We start from the raw sequence: 18,890 nt of genomic DNA, 5'->3' as shown, positions 1-18,890 counted from the left end.
CTTGGAGCTGCCACGTGCTTTCCCCAGGGGAACCGGGCTCAGATTTTCCCCCCCTCCCCGTGACCAAGGAGTGGGTCCATGCTTGTTCTTGTCACCTCACCACTGTGCACGAGCGGTGAGGAATTTCGTGGCTGAGTTTCTGCTGTTAAAAAAGAGGGGTTTAGGTGCTGCCTGAGGGATGTGTGGGATCGGAGCAGGAGGCAGGAGCAGCATCCTGCTCTGCTGTGTGCCACCGTGCTGGAGTGGTGCCACAGCTCGTCCCCTTGTCACTGTTTGCTGTCGTCCCATCATGTGGTGGCTTCCCCGAGGAGCCGAGGCCGCCCAAGGTGGCCGGGTGTGATAAGCGATCCAGGGCCAACATCTTCCCTGGCTGCCTTGGGTGGAGGCCCTGGTGAGTTTTGGCTCCTCCAGCACGTGGCTCTGCCAGCTCTGTGTCCCGGTGTGTGAGGAGGATGGTGCTGGTGTCCCCTGGGAAAGGGTGGGTGGCACTTTTCTGGCAGGGCCACGCGCTGAGGTGTCCCCTGGGCAGCACAGCCAGGCAGGGACACTCACGGGCTGTGCCCTGACTGAGGCTCTCTGTTGATTTACAGCTTTCCCACCACAGCTCTGTGGTGCCAGGAATGGTTTTAGCCTTGGAAAGGTCCGGCTCAGCCCTGCTGAGGGAATCTGCTGGGCTTGGGCCAGGCTGGAGGGGTCCGGCAGGCCTGGGGCTTGAACGGAGTGGCCAGAGCAGTGTTAGCAACTGGATTATTTCATTTGCTTTTTAACAGGGATTAAGTTTCTCTGCAGGAGAGCAGGTCTCTAGGGAACAGAGGTTTTGGGCTCCTGCCTCCCCTTTTTTTATAATCCTACATTTCTCTGTGCTGCTGCACGCCAAGGCCAGCCGGAGCTGGGATGAAGCATCACTTCAGAGCACGGCACAGCCATGACCGGGGGTGTGATGGAGCCTGGAAGGACCAGGACAGGTCCTGGGTGCTGTGGGGAGGCAACTGTGGGTGCCCTGCTGCCCAGAGCCCCCTCTCCATAGGCAGGGTGCTGGGGCTGGCTGGCAGAGCAAGCTGCCGCTCCTTCGCCCGCCTCCCGCCCGGCGCTAATCAGGTTTCACACTGCTTAGTTTGGGACATCTAATGAGATCAGGGCTCAGGGTTGCTGCCTGCCCTCCATCTGCAGAGGAAGAGGAGGGAATCGGCCGCTTCCTTCTCTTTGACCTCCATTTCTCAGAGGAGACTTTGCACATCTCCGGCTCCACCGCTGCCGTCCTCGTGTTCGCAGCGTGGCGACGGTGGGGAGACCCTGAGCTGCTTTTCGGGGCACACCTGGGGAGCTGAAGGCAGAAAAAAAGGGGGGACACAGCTTCCCAACAGCACCTTGGGCAGTCACCTCTGTGCTTTATTTGTGAGGAGCAGGACAGGGCCACCAGACCCAGTGGCCATACCCAGGGGAGAGCCCAGCCCTGACCCCCCTGACCCCGACACCCCCGTTGTGTGGGGGGCTGTGCAAACACAGCACCCCCCAAACAAAGCGCAGCCAGTTCCCACTAGGGCAACATTTCTCTATTTCCCCCGCTGCCAAGCAGCCTCTGGTTGGCGTTGGAATAACAAGCCTCTCTGCGGAGACACCGGCTCTTTTGTTAGCTGCTAGAAAAGGAGTTTTGATGCCGGCCATCCCTCCGCCCCCCCGGCTTTCCTGCTCCCTAAGCCGCTGCTGTGGGAAGTGCAAAGCTTGGACTTGAGCTGCCGGGGATGATCCCAGCGCCGCGGCTCCAATCCGGCTCCCCACGGCTCTCCCTGGGGCTTGGCGGTGCTGGGGAGCAGCGGGGTCTGGCTCCTCCAAGAGGGGCCGGGACCTGGGACTTAATTTGGGGGATTTTTCCAGCGTTCAGGGCATTCCTGGTGCTCAGCTCCTGTGCAGGCGGTGGGAGCGGGTGCAGGATTTGGGATTTGGGATTTGGGCTGCTCTCTGGTACGGGGCTGTGCCCGTCCGCTCTGCCGGGGTTTCCATCAAATCTCAATGGTGGAGGGGTTTGGGGTTTTTTTTCGGTGTTTTGTTTTTTCATGGTTTTCTCCCTCGGCTGTCGGGGTGTGCTGGGAATTGCGGAGCGGGTGTTTACCCAGCCGTGGAGACGGCGGCTCTGTGGAGGTGTGCGGCGTTGTCCCCGTGGCCGGAGGGGCAGGGAGGGACCCGGAGATGGCATCGCCTTCCTCCTCCTCCCCCGGCCTGGGAAAGAAGCCACCTCTCGTGTCAGCACAGGCCCCTGGGAAGGCGTGCAGACGTGTGTGTCCTCTTGCACGTGGGTGTGCGAGCAAGCCTTCCTCTGCCCAGGGCTGATGCTGCTCCCTCCTGAAGAGCCCGCGGGGTTTTCTGCCGGGAGACCTTTGCTGTTCCTTTCCCCGTTCATCCCCATCCTCCTCGCCTCCGGCGCCGGCTTCACCTCTTCCCTCTCACCCAGCATCTCCATGGATGGCTCCAAGCTCTCCGTGCAGCTTTGATCCGTGCCCCCAGTGCCCTGTCCCCGTTCCCTGCCCTCTCCTTGCAGGACGATGCCACCGAGTCCGTGCCAGCTCAGCGGGGTTCGGTGCTTTCTGGGAGCCGGGGTTACGTGGCCGTGAATTTCGTGGCATCGCTCAATGAGCAGTCGCTGCCAGCGTCCTCGGAGGGGTGACAAACCACGGGAGGCTTCTGAGAAGCGGGAAGCGGTGAAATAATGCCCGAGCTGCCGCGTCAGCACAATCCCCGCAGCCTTGGGGAGGGTGGATGGAGGGAGGTTTGTCATGCTGGGAAAGCAGCGGTGAGATCACTCCCCTCCAGCGTGACGCTCGCTCCCGGCGCGGAGGGAGAGCTCCAAAGGCTGGGAGAGAGTTGGAATGGGATGTATTCAGGCTGGCACTGCGTGCACATGGCTCGTGGGCAAGGATCTGCTGGGATCCATGTCAGGGAGATGGAGCTGGGGTCGCTCTGGGGGGTGCATGGAGGGGTGGGCACCCTGGCTCTGGATGCCCCTGGGAAAGGTGCTGGTTCTGGGACACCAAAAAGTGAGCCCCACCTAGGAAAGGCTGGTGCCCTGGGAATGCTGGCTGCTCTTCTTGCAGGAGATGTGGGAGCCTCTCCCTGATCCTGCTGCAAAGGGAACGGTCTCTTTCTGAGTTATTTTTGAGATTCTCGAGGCCCTGGGCTCTCCTGCTGGCTCTGTCCATCTCGCTGGGGTTGGTCCCTTTGGACGGGCCCTGTTGGGATGTCACATTCCCGCAGACCCCATAACTGCCGCTGTGCTGGGGAATTTGCCCTCCAGCCCAGGAGTTCATGCTGCTGGGGAATGATTAAGTCATGAGCAGGTGGCCATCCAGCTCAGCCGTTTGCCTTTGCAGGATGAAAGCCACAGGAATGATGTTTGCTTCCAGCCTTGCCTCCAACATTCTTACCCCTGCCCTCCACCTCCGTGTCCCACAGCAAGGTGGTCCCGGGGTCCTTTCCCACGTCCCCCCCCCGATGTCAGCCCTGCTGTGGGAAGGGAAGTCTTGTCCTTTTTTAAAGATATTTTTCTAATTTTGGTGCCCAGACGTCTGCTGGAAAAGGGAACATCTCCATTCTTATCACCGGAGCTTCCTTTTGCTCAGTTCCGATTTTAGTGCCGGGGGGGAGGGGGTGTCCGAGGTTCCCTCCCAGCCCCTTCCCTCTCCCCTCATTTTGCCGAGTCCAGCTGACCTTTGGAAGCTCCTCTGAGAGAGATTCGCAGGCAAATATTGATTTGTGCTGCCCTCACGGTGCAGACCAGGGGGAGCTGGTGCAGAACAGCCCCCCAGCCCTGGGTGGGATGGAGCTGCTCCGGTTAATCCGCACGAAGCCCAGCTCCAGCCCCCACTATTCCCTGTCCAAAAGGGGAGCAATGGAGGGGTACTCAGAGCCAAAATCCCTATTTGCACAACCCCCCCTGTGCTTGAGATGTTGGTTTTCCAGGGCCACAAGAGCCTTGCTGTCTGCGAGTTTCCATAATCCTCATTTTTGCAGTAGTGGAGGGGGGTGATGATGCCCAGGGGCCGGCAGAGGACCCCGCGGGTTTCTCCCCGTCCCTCCCAGCGGGAATGTGGCCGCTGGGGGATGACGAAAGCCAGAAGGAAATGTTGAACGTGGGGAATGTGCCCGCTGTGCCAGGAGCCGGCTGGCGAGGGCTCACCGGCTGTGCCCGCACACGCTCGGGCGGGTGATTCACCGGCAGCGGGAGAGGGTTTGGGAGCTGGAGCCGAGGAGCTGGGCAGCGTCGGGAGCCGTGACCTGCCTCGTTCCACCTTGTTTTTAATAGCCCGGATCAGAAGAAACGTCATCTTTGTTCTGGCTTTCCTTTCCCAAGGCTCCTGGCGCCGCGGGCAGGGTGGAGCGAGGCTCCGCGCCCCGGCGGGGCCCTGCCCGTGCTTGCCGGCAGAAAGCGGTGCCCTGGCACGTGCGGGAGCGCTCGGCAGCCAGGGATGGGTCTTGCTGAGCTGTCTGTCTGTCTGTCTGTCTGTCCGCAGCTGCCTTTGGTGCGGTTTGCCGGGAGGGTGTGATGCTGTGGCGGGGGGGGGGGGGCCCAAGAGCTGTGATCCAAGGGGGAAGGATCTCAGCTGAGCACTGGAGTGGGGTCTGTGCTCCATGCCCTGGTTCAGGATTAGGAACAGTGTTTGTTCCAGCCCTGTGACCCCATCCAGCTCCCACGGAAGCCCAGACAGGCTCCTCGACCCACTCCAGAGCAGGACCTGTCCCTGGGTGATGCTGTCTTTGATTTACCTGGGCACCCCAATCCAAAACCTGGACTCTCCTTCCCCTCCCGGTCGATTCTCAGCCGCTGCCATAAGCGACTGAGATTTGCCCTTAAAGCCTCCCAGAAAGGAGGAAAAAACCAGCAGAAAGGGGAAAAGCTTTGCTGAGGAAGCACGGCAGGAAACCTGGCTCCTGTCCTGCAGTCGCGAGTTTGTGCGTGCTCAGCACTGCTGCTGGACAGGCTCTGTAGCTGCTGTGGGAACTGGGGTGCCTCGTGGGCAGGGTGGGGTGACCCTGATGACCCTTTGGGGCAGAGGAGCCCTCCAGGGCACTCCCAGCTGCTCCCATGTCCAGTTTTTCCTGCTGCAGGCAGCGGAGGCGCTTTGTTAGGCTTGGCTGGGGGGGGAGCTGGCAGCGGGCTGCAGGCAGAGCGCCGGAGCGATGCTTCACCCCGGCTCAGCGCCGCCAGGTGCCAGCTCTGGCTCTGTCCCCAGCGATGCCCACTCCGGCGTTTCCACAGTGCCACCTGGCTGCCACCTCCCGGGGCTGGGACACGCCGCCCCGGCCGGAGCTCGTGGAGCTTTTGCTGCCTTCTGCCAGGCCACAGCACCCAGGGGATGAAGGAGCAGTGCAGTGGCTTCAGCCACAGCGATGCCAAGGTGCCTCCATGCCCTGGGTGGCGACAGAGACACGAGGGCTGTGCCCGGCTCCCGTGTGACACTGCCCGGCAGCTTCTCCGGTCATATAAGGAGATGCCGGAGCCGGGAGCCGATCTCTTGTCGCCTGAGCATTACTCACTGGGGAGGCACAGGGAGGGGGGAGGAACAGCCCAGGACACCCAAAGCTTGGCGTGACTCAGCTCCGGGCAGGAGCGCGGCTTGGAGCGAGGGGGGTCCGGGATCCGCGTCCCCACAGCACAGCTGTGGGGTACCCTAAACCCAGGTGGGGGGCAGCGCTGGGGTCCCACCATGCTGGGTGATGCAAAATGCTGCCCAGGGCACTCTGTGAAATAAGGGGAGTGCCCTGCAAGGTGGGGACCCCTCTGTGGGAGGGCAGGGCCTCTCTGCTCCCCAAATTCCTGCGCGGGCGAGAGATGTGTCCTCTCCCCACCCCTTTCCTTTCCGGGCCAAGCCGCTTTGCAAGGAACTAAAAATGAGCTGTTTGTGTTTTGGGTGCTCAGGGTGGTTTCCATGGCAGGGAGGGGGGGGTGGCTGCATCCGGGGCTGGGTGGTCCCCAGAGCTCGGCAGAGTCACCCTGAAAGCCGCCGTTGGCTCCTGACACCCCGGATCAGCCACCTCCTTCCCACCTTATCAGCTTCCTGCAGCAGGAAAAGGAAAGTGGGGTGATGGTGCTAAACTGAGCTGGGTGAATTTGGCGTCACAGGAACCCCTGGGGTGTCCTGATGCAGCAGAGGGATGTAGTGGTATATATAAATGTACATTTATATAAATATATTCAGGAGTTGGGCTCAGTGGTCCTCGTGGGTCCCTTCCAAGTCAGGGCATTCTACGATTCCATTAAATTATATTTGTATGTATAAATGTAAGTAAATCCATATATTTACACGTGATTATATATATTTTAAGAATTTATTTCACCCAAAGCCTTGTCCAGCTGGAGCTCAGTGCATTTTATCAGCCCCTCCGTGCAGGAAACACCCAGGTAGCACAGGAGCAGCTGAGCCCCCCATGGTTGCACCTGGGACGAGGGGATGTGGGAAACCAACTCCTGCTTCCTGGACCCTTTTCCGCTGGCACATCCCAGCTCCATCTCTGCCTTGCAGGAAGCTCTTCACTCTGCTCAGGGTGGACCACGGGCCCATTTATGGTGGCCTCATGCCTGCCTCGCGGTGGGTCATTCCTCCTGCAGCCTTAACAGAAAGCAGACGGCTTTGGAGGAAAACTATGCCAGGATATTTTTCATCCGGGCAGGGATGGAGCTCTGGAAAATACATTGCAACAGCGCCGAGCCCCGGGGTAATTCTGTATTTTTTATCACCCATCTCCCTGTCCCGAAAGATGTGGGGGTTGCAGGAACCCCAGGGATTGATGCAGTTGTAGGGTCATGGAATGGTTGGGTTGGAAGGGACCTTAAAGATCATCTCATTCCTCACCCCTGTAATGGACAAGGACACCTTCCACGATCCCAGGGTGCTCCAAGCCCTGTCCAACCTGGTCTTGGACACTTCCAGGGATCCAGGGGCAGCCACAGCTTCTTCAGTCAAACTGTGCCAGGTTTTGGAATGTTTCAGGCAATGTTTGGTCTATCAGGTTTTGCTTGATACGGTTTTCTTTGTGTGCCTGACCAGCTGGTGGCTGTTGGGTTTGGGGAAGTGCTCAGAGTTATAAATACAATGTAAGTCTCTACTTGCACCTGCATGAAACCCTGGACCTCATGGGGTTTCCCAAATGTGGAGCGGGAGCTGTGGGATGGCATCTGGCCCTGCATGAGCTCCATCTCCAGGTCAGTAGAACCTGAGCTGGGATTCCTGGCTCTCCCACCAGTAAATCCTGAGCCAGGCTGATGCTCTGCAGGTCTGCTCTGTGCCACGCTCACCATAACAACTCCCCCGAGCTCCGGCAGAACAACCTTCTCTTGTCTGAGCCCTTGGGAGAAGGTAACGGCGAAAAAATGAGCCTTTAGTTCCGTGCAACCACTATCCAAGAGCCGGTTTCTTCCCTCTGGAGCTGGCACAGGGACGTGATGGGCTCTGAGATCAATCCAGGCTTTGTGGGAGCCTCCCCACCCCGTTTGCTTGTGGTTACAACGGCAGGGGGGCCGGGGGGGCACCGGCTGCTCTCGGTTTCCCTGCTCCGTTCCTGGTACCGCCGGCGGCGGAAGCGTTTCCGGAAAGAACTGAAACCCTGAGAAACGTCCAACACGGTGCAAACCGTGGGTAAATGGGGCTGGGTAAATGGGGCTGGGCTGCAAAGTCTCTGGTGCTGGGGGCAAGCGGGACACCCAGCCACGGGGAGGGTGGGGAAGCGCCCAAACCTCTGGTGTTAGAGCATCTTTTTGGGGTGTTTCCTCATTGCGCGGGGCTGTTCTTACATTATTCAGAGCAGCCGGGGAGGGTGGTGGGGATGTGCTGGTGGTCCTCAACTCCCAGAAGCCCAAATTTTGTCCCCATTGCTTTCGCCCCGCTGCTGGGCAGAGTTTTCTACCAGCAGACACACTGCTGGCTCCAGCCCGAGTACCCCGGGAGCCCCGGGAAGTGCTGCCTCCGTGTCCCAGCCGCTCCCCCTGGATCCCGGCTGCGCTTGGCATCCCTGGCTGTCTGCTGGCAGGGGACGCCGCTGACTGTCACCCACCGGGGGGTGGGTTTGCCGAGGTTTTGTGCCTGTCCCCAGCCCCCCGTGAGGACGGGGAGGTTCGCGGCGATGCCGCCACGGCAGCTGCTGCCGCCGATATCCCCTCGGCTGCGGCTCCCTTCCAGCGGGGCTGGGAATGGATATTGAGGAGATGACGTCTCTCCCCACCGAGCGGGGAAGGGGGGGGGACGGACGAAGTTTGGCCGCGAGAACTCCGAGGAAAGATGTTAGAGCCGGCCTGACGCTCGCTTTTCTCCCTCTTACCCGCCCCCTCTTGGAGCTCCCAAATCTCCCAGTCCCAGCGGCGCTGGCTGTCCCAAGCCCTGCCAGCTCCGGGGACGCCGTGGGACGCAGCCAGCTGCAGGCAGAGGCGCAGGCAGGAAGTTTTGGAAGTTTCTCCAGGCAGCGACTCAGCCCCCATCCCCTCACCCTCCCGGCGATGCCGGGCTCCAGCAGGAGAAAGAAAGTCGGAGCCAGGCTTGGGATAACGGGCCGGGAATAGGAAGCGATGCCTCTTTCGGAGAGTTCCTATCTGCCACCCGCTGCCTTTGTCCTGAGCCACGTCCTGGGCATCGCCGGCGTCCTGTACTGGAGGAGCCGGAGCAGGGAAGGTAGGGGTGGTTCCGGGGGGGGCACGGAACGCTAAGATGGCCGGCGTGACGAGGGGCATGGCTTGCTGTCCCTCCCCAGGATTGTTGTCCCTCCCCAGGAGCCGTGGCAGCGTCACGGACAAGGACGGACGTGGCTGTGGGGAGGAAGGAGGACACGGCAATGGGGAACCTCCCGGGGGCTCTGAACCCATGTGGGGAGGTGGGGGAGAGGGTGGGGCAGAGGTTCGAGTGCCTAAATTTGGCCTCGCCACCCATTCCCGGCCTGTGTGGGGCTGGGAGAGATTGGGATGAGGGGGGTCTGGGTGGGGGGGTGAGGTTGCTTTGTGTCTGGCACGATCCCACGACACGTGGCTGAGGGGTTCTGCCTCCCGTTTGTGCCCCGGTCGCTGCCACCCTTCGCCGTGACAGCGGCGTCTCCGTCACCCGCCGGCACCGGCAAGACGCGGCCCTGGGAGCTTCTCCCGGCGCTGGCACGGCCTCGCCGAGCAGCTGGGGCTGACCCTGCCTCAGTTTCCCAAAATAGGGCTTGCACATGACTGCCCAAGGAGGGCAAGGGTTTGTTACAGGGGTGTGGGATAGCTCCAGGCCCCAGACGAGGTCTCGCTGAACTCCTTCTCCGTCCCCGACCTCTTCCCCCCTGGGATTTGTTTGTTTTGATTCCTCCCTCTTTCTTCCCAGCCGTGCTTGTTCTCGCCTGTGCCTCCGCATGGGGCCCTTTCGCTGCGTCCATGACCAATTCCCTCTTTTCTTTCCTTTTTTTCCGTGCAAAGGGGCGGGTCTGCGCAGCCGGGCAGCGCGCGCAGGCTTTTCCCTGGATGCTGCTTTGGGATACGCTTCCTTTCTCCCTCTGAGCTCCTGGGAGAGGGAGATCGAGAGGGAGTTGCACAAACATGTCATGCAGAATGCACCCTGTCACCCACTAAACCCAGCCTTGCTGCAATTCCTCCTGCTGACCTGTCCACTTAATTAATCTCTGTGGCTGGACAGTGTTGTCCAGTGATGTTCTTGGCTCCATTTGGAGACCTCTTGGATGCTCCCCAACTGGACTATCTCTTCCCCATGCTAACCTGCAGCTTCATCCCACTTGGAGGGATGTTCCCCCCCCCCCCCCCCCAAATCCACCCCTTTTGGAAAAAATCCTGGAGCGAGTGTTGCAAGCACCGAGCGTATTCAAAATCTGTTTTCTTTCCTCACTTTTTCCCAGGAAAGGGCAGGTAAAGCCCAATCCTGGCAGACCAGGATCATTTTGCAGCAGGTTTTTCGCTCTGTGGCCCTCACCCAGCCCTGCTGAGTGTCTGCCCTGCTCTCCTTTGCATCACCACATCTCAGGTGTCTCCCTCATTAAATATCTGGGTGTTGGATACTTTTCCACCGCAGGTATCTCTTGTGCATTCTTCCAGGCTGAATCAGGCTCTGTTTCCTCTCCCTGGGTGAAAGGCTCCGTAAATCCTGCCCTGTTGGCTCTGTTGTCATGATGGATTATGTCAGCTCTCAAGTTGGCAGCCAGCGTGTTTTAAATACCTTGTGCTCCTCAGCCAGCCAGATTTTTTTGCATATCCCCCCTCTCAAAAGTGCCAGGTTTGAAAAGCCCCCTGCTCATTCTCATTCTTTGCTTGCCTTGAAGGGAAAACGCTGGGTTTCAACGCTTGAAAATTTGGAGTTTTGGCATTTTTAAGTAACCAACCCCTCCTTTACCCCAAGGCTGGCTCTTGTTTAATCCCACTTTCACACTGAGCATGGGCTTGGAGATATCCTCGAGATCTCTGCGAGCTCATCCAGTGCAGTGCCCTGTCTGATGTCTCCTGTGTTCCTTTGGATTTAAAAGGAGCAGGAAGTTTGGGAGCCACTTCCTAATTTCAATGCAGGAGCTGGTGGGCGACATGGAGCCCCCTGGGTTCCCTCCCAAGGATGGCAAGAAGCCATCCTGGGGAGCAGCGGGCATCGGTGCGACGGAGGGTGCCCAGCCAGGATTGGGATTAGGGATGATGCCTGGCCGGGCACCTTTTATCCTGCAGGTTCCTGGGGCTGGGGCTGGACTGTGGCAGCAGCCTGAGGGAGGAGGAGGCACGCAGGGATGGAGTGTGACAGCGAGCAAGGCCGGCGATGATGGAGGAGAGATCTGGGGGGAGCAGCAGCTCCCGGCCGGACGTGTTGGGAGCTGCTGGGGACAGGCAGGCTGCCAGGACGGAGGCTGCCGCAGGCAAACGGGCAGGGAATTGTCTGTGCAGGGCGTTGTGGTGGTGCTGAGGGGTTCTCTGGCACCCAGGGCCTGTGGGAGCCCTCCCTGTGATGATGGAAAATGCCTGGGGATGCTGAGGTGCAGCAGGATGGGGAGTGGGAGTTTTTCTTTCCGTGCTCTGCTGATGCCTCTGGTTTTGGAGTTGTGGGGCAGGATGGTTTTCCCCTGTTCCCTCTCACTAGGTGGGTTCAACAGCAGAGGAAAACCCCAAACCCACCTTCCCCTTGTGCAGCCCCCAATGCCCCTTGAGCCTCTGTGGGGGATTTGTGCCACAGTGCCCTGGTTCCTTTGGGATCCCCGTTTTTGGGATGCAGTGAGCTGAGCTCTGATGAGCAGTGTTGGGAGGGGAGGTGGCAAGGGAATTAAACCACGCGTGGTCCTGCAGAGGCTCACGGTCTCTGTTTGCTGGTGATGTCCCCTGTGTGCCACCAGCCTTTGCTCCATGCCCTGTGTGTGAGGGACCCGAGGCTCTGCAGTCCCTTTTCCTGCCACTGGCTTGGCTTTGGAGTGGGACAGATTTTCCTTTCCTTTTCCCCATAATCTTCACTCTGGCCCTGCCCTACCTGCCTGCTGTGCCTCTGCTGACTGTCCCTGGCTGGTGACAGGGTGGTTTTTGGTGGCTGGGGCCAGCAAACCTCCTCTGGACCAGGGAGAGGACGAGCATGGGGGGGATTGCAACAAGTTATTTGTCAGGGTGACTCTGGAAAAGATTAGCTCGGCAGAGATAAGCTTGCAATGCCCTAATATTGTTAGTAAGCAGTAACCAGCATTATTATTAGCTCAGCCGATAGCGTGGGTCCGGGCTGGGGAGGTTTAATCTGGTCAGAGCCCGGGAACCACCCAAAGGTGGTGAGTCAAGGCAAAAAAAAACCAGAGGAGAGCCCCCCATTTCTGCGGGACATGGGAAGAGGGAGCTCGCCGAGGAGCCTCCGGCCTGTGGGCGCCCCTGGGATGCAGCGCTGGAGGTGGCTGGCTGCAGATTGTCCCTGTGGGACCCGGTGACATCCCTCTGTCCCCGTGTGCTCCGTGCGATGCTCGGGGACGTGCTCCCACCTTCCCGAGGCAGCAGCCCGGCTCCTCTCGCCCTCCAGGCCGCGGCAGCAGCCGGCAGAAGGGCTGCAGGGGGATTATATTTAGAAGAAGAGGAAGAGAGGTGGTGATAAGGCGGCCCCCGTTATCTCCCCGCGTGCCAAGCGGGGCCGCGTCCCGGCTCCAGCGCTCCGGACCCGGGACATGATTTGGGCAGAAGCCGCGGGCGGGCAGGCGGGAGCGCGGAGAACAGCCCGGCATTGTCCCTCCTGTCCCTGGTGCAATTAACTGGAAAACAAGACGAGGAAAAACAAGCCAGGAGCCGGCCAGCGGGCAGTGCCCGGCTCTGCGGGACGAGCCCGTGCCCGCATCCCGATCGCGCCGGGCTTTGGGCTGCGGGAGCCGCGCCGCGCTCGGCCTCGCTTCTTCCCCACGTGCCGGAGGGAGCAGCGGCTCTGCCTTTCGCTGCTGGGAGCTTTCCAAGCCGCCGGTGAGGATTTTGCCCAGCTGGGAGCACCCGGAGGAGCCGGGAGCGGGCGTCGCGGGGAGAGGTCGGTGGCGATGCCGCGGAGGAGGAACGCGCCGGGGACACCGCGCCGGGGACACCGCGGGTAGGAAGTGGCACGGTGGGAGGAGTTCTCTGGGGCCGAGAACTCATCCGTCCACACCCGCCGGGGTCGAGGTCGGCGAGTGGGAGGTGCTGCCGCTTCCCCAGAAGACCCTTCCCCAGGTGCTGCCGTTTTGCCGGGACCCAGCACTCGCCATCCCGGGGCTGGGGCGATGGAGAGGCGGCGTTTCTCCGGGGAGAAGAGGCGGCTCAGCGCCTGCTTGGTGTGCCAGATGTGCTGCATCGGTTAGTACCCCCTGCCCAGCCCGCGGGACGCCCGGGACACGGGGTTTGTCCATCCCAAATGGACGCCAGAGTTGGGAAGGGACCCAACGCTGCGGCTCTGGAGGGGTGAAGGAAAACCCCTAAAAACCACGTGCGAGTGACACAGCTTCCTATGGCCGGCGGTGCCAGGCGGCAGCTCCGTGGCTCCTGGGAAGCCGTGCCAAGGCTGGAGCCTGGCGGGGTGGGAAGTGAGGGTGGATGTGGCTCAGCCTCCGGGTAGTTTTTGGCACCTGGTTACGTGCCGTGGCCGAGGGGCAGAGCGGGGACAGGGGGAGGTGACGTTGTGTCACCCTGTGCCACGTGCTTGGCTTCGGTGCTTTCGGAGGGGGAAGCCGCGGGGTGGGTGAGGAAGAGGAAGGGTGTTGGGTGGTGCTTTCCCATCTGTGGATGGAGACGTCGGGGGGGTTCTGCCGAGGGTCGCTGGGGCTGTGCGGGGACTCCCAGTGACCTCCCGTCCCAGGAATGGGTTCTGGGGCTGTCCTGGGGAGCTTGGCCTGGGAAATGCTGGTTTTCTCCCTTTCCTTGATTTTTAACTTAAAACCAAAGCAAGGGGTGCTGCTGCCTGGTGCACCCTGGTGTCAGAGATGTGTTTTGGGTGAGCAGGGCTCATCCTTTCCCAAAATATCCCAGGGGTCCTCTGGGCTGGACATGCAGTGCTCGGGGTTGTGTGCCGTGGGTCGGTGCTGAGGATCTCTCTGTGCTCCAAGATGTTGTTAAACCTTGCTGGACACAGGGCAGGCTGCCAGGGCTGCCCTGAGCCCCCCTCGCTGCCTGGGGAGCTGAGTGGGACCCCCTGTGCCCTGTGGGACCATCTCCTCTCGCCTGTTTGCCTGTGTTTTTCCTGTGATATTATTTTGTTTCACAGAGCAAGAAGCCTGCCCAGAGCTCCCCCGTCGCTGCTCGGTGTCACCACAAATCTCCCATCCCATCCCCCTGCCACCCCTGGGGACTGGGACTCCCTGGGGATGGCACCCACGTTGTCACCCTGTCCCAGCAGCGTTCAGAGCTCTGACCAGGGCTGAGCTGGGGGACAGAAATAAACATTAAATCCTGGCAATCCAATGAACCAAAAATACAGCGGCAGAATAAGCTGCTAATTGCACGCGCTGGCAGTGCCTGGCCAGGGCCTGTTACAGGACATCTGGGGGTTTATATAACACCCTAAAGCCTTCCAGGAGCGGGCAGGGGAGGGGGACACCCTCCTAAAATTGGGAAAACCCCCCTTTCCCTCCCTGTGCTGCCTCCAGGGGAGGTGGGGAGGCACAGAGGGGCTGAATTCCCGGTGTTCAGTCGGTGCCGCCGGTCATACCTATCCCGGTCATCCACGCTGCTTTCGTTAAATATCGTGATTCTCAGCAGAAAAAACCCGGTGCATTTTGTTCTGACTCCCATTTCCCTGCCCGGGGGGGGGGATGCTGGAGCCGCGTGAACGGCCCCATCCCACACCATTCCCTGAATAAGCCGCCTCTGTTCCCTGTGAGCGCGCGGGATCCGTCCTGGCACCGGCGGCGATCCCTCTGTCTCTTCCCGTCATTTCAAAGTCGTTTGAGTTTCTGCATGAGAACCACTGACCAAGAGCTGCCTTTGTCTCCTTTTGACAGATGAACGGGACAGAGTCCAAAAGAAAACCTTCACTAAATGGGTCAATAAACACTTGATGAAGGTAAGAGTCACGGATTTTGTTATAAAGCCGGTGAAATGACCGTCTCTCTCTCTCTCTGTGTGTTGCAGCTCAGGACTGGCAGATAAAGGCCTTTTTAAGGGGCTTTTAAAACTTGTTTTATGCCTAGGAGTGTTTGTTTTGAGTGTTCGCCTGAGTCAGAGCAGAGCAGGATGTGCTGGAAATGTGCTGGAGCCTTTGGAGGGCACTGTAGCATCACCACACAGCCCTTTTATTACCTTTCCTTTCTGGGCACCTGGTCCTTGCTTTAACTCGAGGCTTCTGCATCCTGGGGGAAAGGAGAAGATCCTGACTCCTCCCTCACACCCCCGTGCCAGGAAAAAAGGGGCATTTTTGTCCTTTGAAGGATGCTCCAGGGTGGAGACGAGATCCAAAGTTTGTCAAGCAGGATTAACACGGCACCACGAGGTGCCTCCTGCTTCCTTGGTTAATTCTGGGTGGGTTTTAATTAATTCTCCATTTGCCAAAAAAAAAAAAAAAAAAAGGAGGAAAAAAGTGGTTTGAGCACTGGGTGTCCCAGCTGTGTTTTCCTGCCAGCTTTGCCAAGCTCTGTGCCAAGCTTTTGCCTGCTTCCTAAATCTTACAGAGGAGGGGAAAACAGAGAAAAATCTTGAGGCTGTTGGGGGAAAACATTTGGGGATTCCCAAGTGGGTAAAACCCCAGGACAAGGTCTGGGTGTCTGGGGAAGAGAGGCTGCCTGTGGTGCCTGGGGAAAGCTGCTCTGCTCCCAGGTGGGAGCTGTGTTTTGGGGGATGCTGTGAGGAATGTGAGAAGTTAAACCTCCTCCTCAGGAGGGGCTGCCCTTCCTGCAGGCTCCCTGGAGCGCAGATGGTGCCACGGTTGGGTTTTGTGTGTGAGATTGGCAGCGGCTTCTGCCAGGCTGCTTGGGAAAGGGGAGGCTGCTCTTCCCAGGGATAATTCTGGGCTCACTGATGGCTCTTCCCCTCCCCAGGTGCGCAAGCACATCAACGACCTCTATGAAGACCTGAGAGATGGCCACAACCTCATCTCCCTCCTGGAAGTGCTGTCGGGAGTGAAGCTGGTGAGTTGCCAGGGCTGGGCAGGGATTCTGGAGACCACCCCCAAACCCTCTCCATCCTCTCCCTGCTCCCCTTCACCCCCAGCCATCTTTTCTGGTTTTGGTTTCAAGTGTCTGTCATTGTTTCTTTTATTGTTATTATTATTATAATTATTATTAATATAGTTATTTACTATTATATTTATCACTGCATTTTTTATTGATTTATTTTTACTCAAACCCCTGTTCCCCAGGCTGGTCTCTCACCTGATTATGGTGACTTTCAGGGAGCTTTTTCCCTCTTCTTGCCAAGTTTTACACACCTTCACCTCCCAGATGCAGCTCCATGTTTGAAATCATGGATAACAGCAGAATTTGGCCAAAAGCTGCTTCTCTGGCAGCGTGCCCAGCAGTTCATCTCAGATGTGACACTCCTGCCCCCTGCTCAGCTCCTGGGTTTGTAGCAGTCATTGGTGCAAACCTCTTCCTGCTCCTGGAGCATCGTAGAGTTCCCCCTCCTTCGTCCTCCTCCTCCTCTTCCCTCTCTGACTGACACATTCCCTCAGCTCCGGGAAGATCCCGATTGTCGTAGCACAGCAGCAATTATTTTAGTTCTCCCCCAAAAATAGCATCTGGGCAAAGATCTCCTACGTCCCTCCGTACCCTCCGGAGACGCCAAATCCGTTTTTGTGGGGGCTGAAAACTTGGATCGCGCTGCTTGTGATCCAGACAGCTTCCTGCTCTTCAGCTTCCAAAATCAGGAGGAAATCCCAGTGCCGGAGCCCGGGCTGTGCCGGAGACCCAGCCACCTTCACCCCCTTTTTTTTGTTGTTTTTATTTTGTGTTTCTCCTCGCGCCTGGGTGTCGCATTTTGGTTTCCATTCTGTGTCCCCGCCGTGCCACCCTCCCGCCCTCCTTAGCCCGTAGAGCCGCCAGCTCAGCGGAGCCTTCGCCTGGTGACAGCACCGGCCTGGTGCCGTGCGAGCAGCGAGGAGGAGGAAGATGATGATGATGAAGAAGTAGGTCGAGCCTGCCCCGGCCGCAGCATCTCCCTGGCAGTGCCGCCAGATCATCCAGTGCCATCCCAGCGCTCCCTTCCCCGCGGGGTTTGGGATAAAACCCACCCCGGGTGCCCTGCAGGAGCTGTGGCAGTGGGGATGTGCCTCGTTCCAGGGCTGTGTGCCCGGCAGCTGGATCATCTGTGCGTGCACGGCGGGGTCAGCCCGCAGGCGGGGCACGCCACAGTGTGACAGCATGTGTCCCCTCCACGGGGGAGGGAGGGGACAGCCACGGGGCCTGCACCACCTGGCACTGCATGGACAGGCTCTGGGCACAGGCACCTTCTGGGATCCTGCATGGGAGTGGGGGTGGGAGCGAGCACAGCACAGCCCCAGGTGAGGGTCAGACCCCCAAAACGTGCCCAGGTGCGTTTCTCAGCCCCTGTGCTCGGGGTGACGATGCCCTTGTGCAGTGTTGCCTCCCTGGAGCGGTGCAGGAGGAGCTGGGGCTGTAGCACCTTCCTGATGGTCCCCTGGAGATGTTCCCCTTGCAGGGACAGCTCTTCCCTTCAGGCTGGGAAAGGAAGGTGACTCGGAGCATTTGGGGCATCGCAACAGTTCAGAACACAGTTGTGGGGTGTGTCCCCCCACCAAGGTTGGAATTAGATGGTCTTTAAGGTCCTTTCCAACCCCAACCTCCTGTGATTCCGTGAATATTCCTCATATGGAAGCTGGGATTGGGTTTTGGGTGTCGATGCTCCCGCTCCTGCTGATGCAGAGCTGACCCAGCATCCCATCTCCTTTCCCCGGCCGTGGCTCAGGATACCTCTGGAAATCCCTCACCTTCAGCAGCGATGGGCAAGGCCCAGGGTGTCTCCTGTGCCCTTTCCCAAGGGATTCAGAGGTACCTGGAGCAGCAGCCCCTGCCCGTGTGCAGGAGGAGCTGGAGGGGCTGGAGCTGAGGTTGGGGCTCCTCTGCCATCAGTGGGGACCTGCAGTGGGTCCCTGCCTGAGTCCCCATGTCCTGCCTCTGCTTCCACCTGGACAAATCAGACTCTGTACCTGAGTCCATCTCTTTGCTGAGGCCTCTTCCCAGCTTGCCTGGCTGTCCGTGAGCTGGGCAAGATCCTGCCCTGGGATCTCAGAGGCTGAGCCAGGCCTGGACACAGACCCTCAGGGCACCAGCAGAGGTCTGGATCTCAGGATCTTCCCACCTTCCATCTCCAAGCAGGGCATTTTAACCTTCTTCCAGCAGGACTGTGCACAGCAGTGACCATATTTACTCCCAGAACAAGGCAGAGCAGGATGTGTGGGGGCACAGGGGGTCACAGCAGCACGCTGACAGCTCCCAGGGGGGTCACTGTGCATGTGGGGTGCTGCCAGCCCAGCCCCATGAGCCTGACCTAAAACTGCTGCCTGTCTCTTGCAGCCACGTGAGAAGGGGCGGATGCGCTTCCACCGCCTGCAGAACGTGCAGATTGCCCTGGATTTCCTGAAGCAGCGACAGGTAAGGGCTGATAAAAGCTCATCCAGCAGAGCTGGGTGGGTTTGTGGGTTCTTTCTCTTGTCTGAGGCTTTGGAAGGAGTCGAGAAGCAGCGTCAGCCTGTGCTGGGGTGTGCCTGTCTCTGTGCTGCTGGTTGAGGATGGCTTTCAGGTGGCTTTTCCCTGTGGGTGTTGTGCCTCTGAAAACCACCCCGGCGCACAAAAACTGCTGTGAAAAAGGGACCAGACCCCTGCTCTGAGAGGGGGGTGGTCAATGTCACTTTTGCACCCCAAAAGCCTCCCCTGGGGCTCCCCGGCAGGTCCTGGCTGTGGGGATGGGTGGCTGTGGCACAGCTCCCAGCTTTTGGGGAGGTGTGGCAGCTGGCTCTGCCTTGACCTCGGGGGGGGTCACTGGGGGTGCCTCAGTGTGGTATCACCTCTCTGGATATCAGCATGGACTTGTTATCCCTCAGTTTTTGGAGGACGGGCTCCCTCCTCCAGGCTTTTGGGAGCTGCTGGCCCCTCAGTGCAGATCCTGCCCGGAGCAATGGGATGCATCCCGAGACTTGTTGGCTCTGCAGGTGGAACCCCCGCAGCCCCGGGTGTCCTGTTCTGCCTGTTGGGCCAGGTCTCCCCAGCGTGATGCTCCCAGATATGCCAGGGTGATGATGATGATAAATGGGACCAGCTCATGCTGAAGCAGAGACTTTTCTCCCTCGCTGATGGCCTGAGGGCACGGAATAAATTGGAGCACATTCCCTACTCCAGGGAGGGCGAGCTGCTTCCAGCCCTCCTCCTCCTCCTCCTCCTCCTCCTCCCTGCTCCTTGATAGAGACATTTTGCCAAGGGCTCTTGGGAACTTGTTTCTCCACTTGGATGAAGCAGCTTTTTCCTTT

The 18,890-nt window shown here is 59.3% G+C and overlaps 1 protein-coding gene across 11 annotated transcripts in view; it reads left to right on the top strand.

Moving 5' to 3' along the window:
- MACF1 (microtubule actin crosslinking factor 1) overlaps window positions 1-18,890 on the top strand; it is a 128,877-nt gene that overhangs the window by 12,415 nt on the left and 97,572 nt on the right. For 4 of the 11 annotated variants that reach the window (XM_042015694.1, XM_042015692.1, XM_042015695.1 and 1 more), the window contains exons 1-4: window positions 8,300-8,654; window positions 14,416-14,477; window positions 15,448-15,537; window positions 17,941-18,018. In XM_042015694.1, coding sequence (XP_041871628.1) covers window positions 8,552-8,654; window positions 14,416-14,477; window positions 15,448-15,537; window positions 17,941-18,018 — 333 coding nt within the window. In that variant the 5' untranslated portion in view covers window positions 8,300-8,551. Of the gene's footprint in view, window positions 1-8,299; window positions 8,655-12,372; window positions 12,776-14,415; window positions 14,478-15,447; window positions 15,538-17,940; window positions 18,019-18,890 lie in introns of those variants that run through there. The other 7 variants (XM_042015693.1, XM_042015691.1, XM_042015687.1 and 4 more) reach the window with 5 other exon arrangements.

This window comes from Corvus kubaryi, unplaced genomic scaffold (assembly GCF_017639235.1).
Source record: "Corvus kubaryi isolate FWS band 111438036 unplaced genomic scaffold, C.kubaryi_AGA036_p1.0 split3-37304, whole genome shotgun sequence".
NCBI classification, from domain to species: domain Eukaryota; kingdom Metazoa; phylum Chordata; class Aves; order Passeriformes; family Corvidae; genus Corvus; species Corvus kubaryi.
The sequence above is the reverse complement of the archived record's forward strand: the minus strand, read 5'-3'. Positions and strand labels throughout refer to the sequence as shown.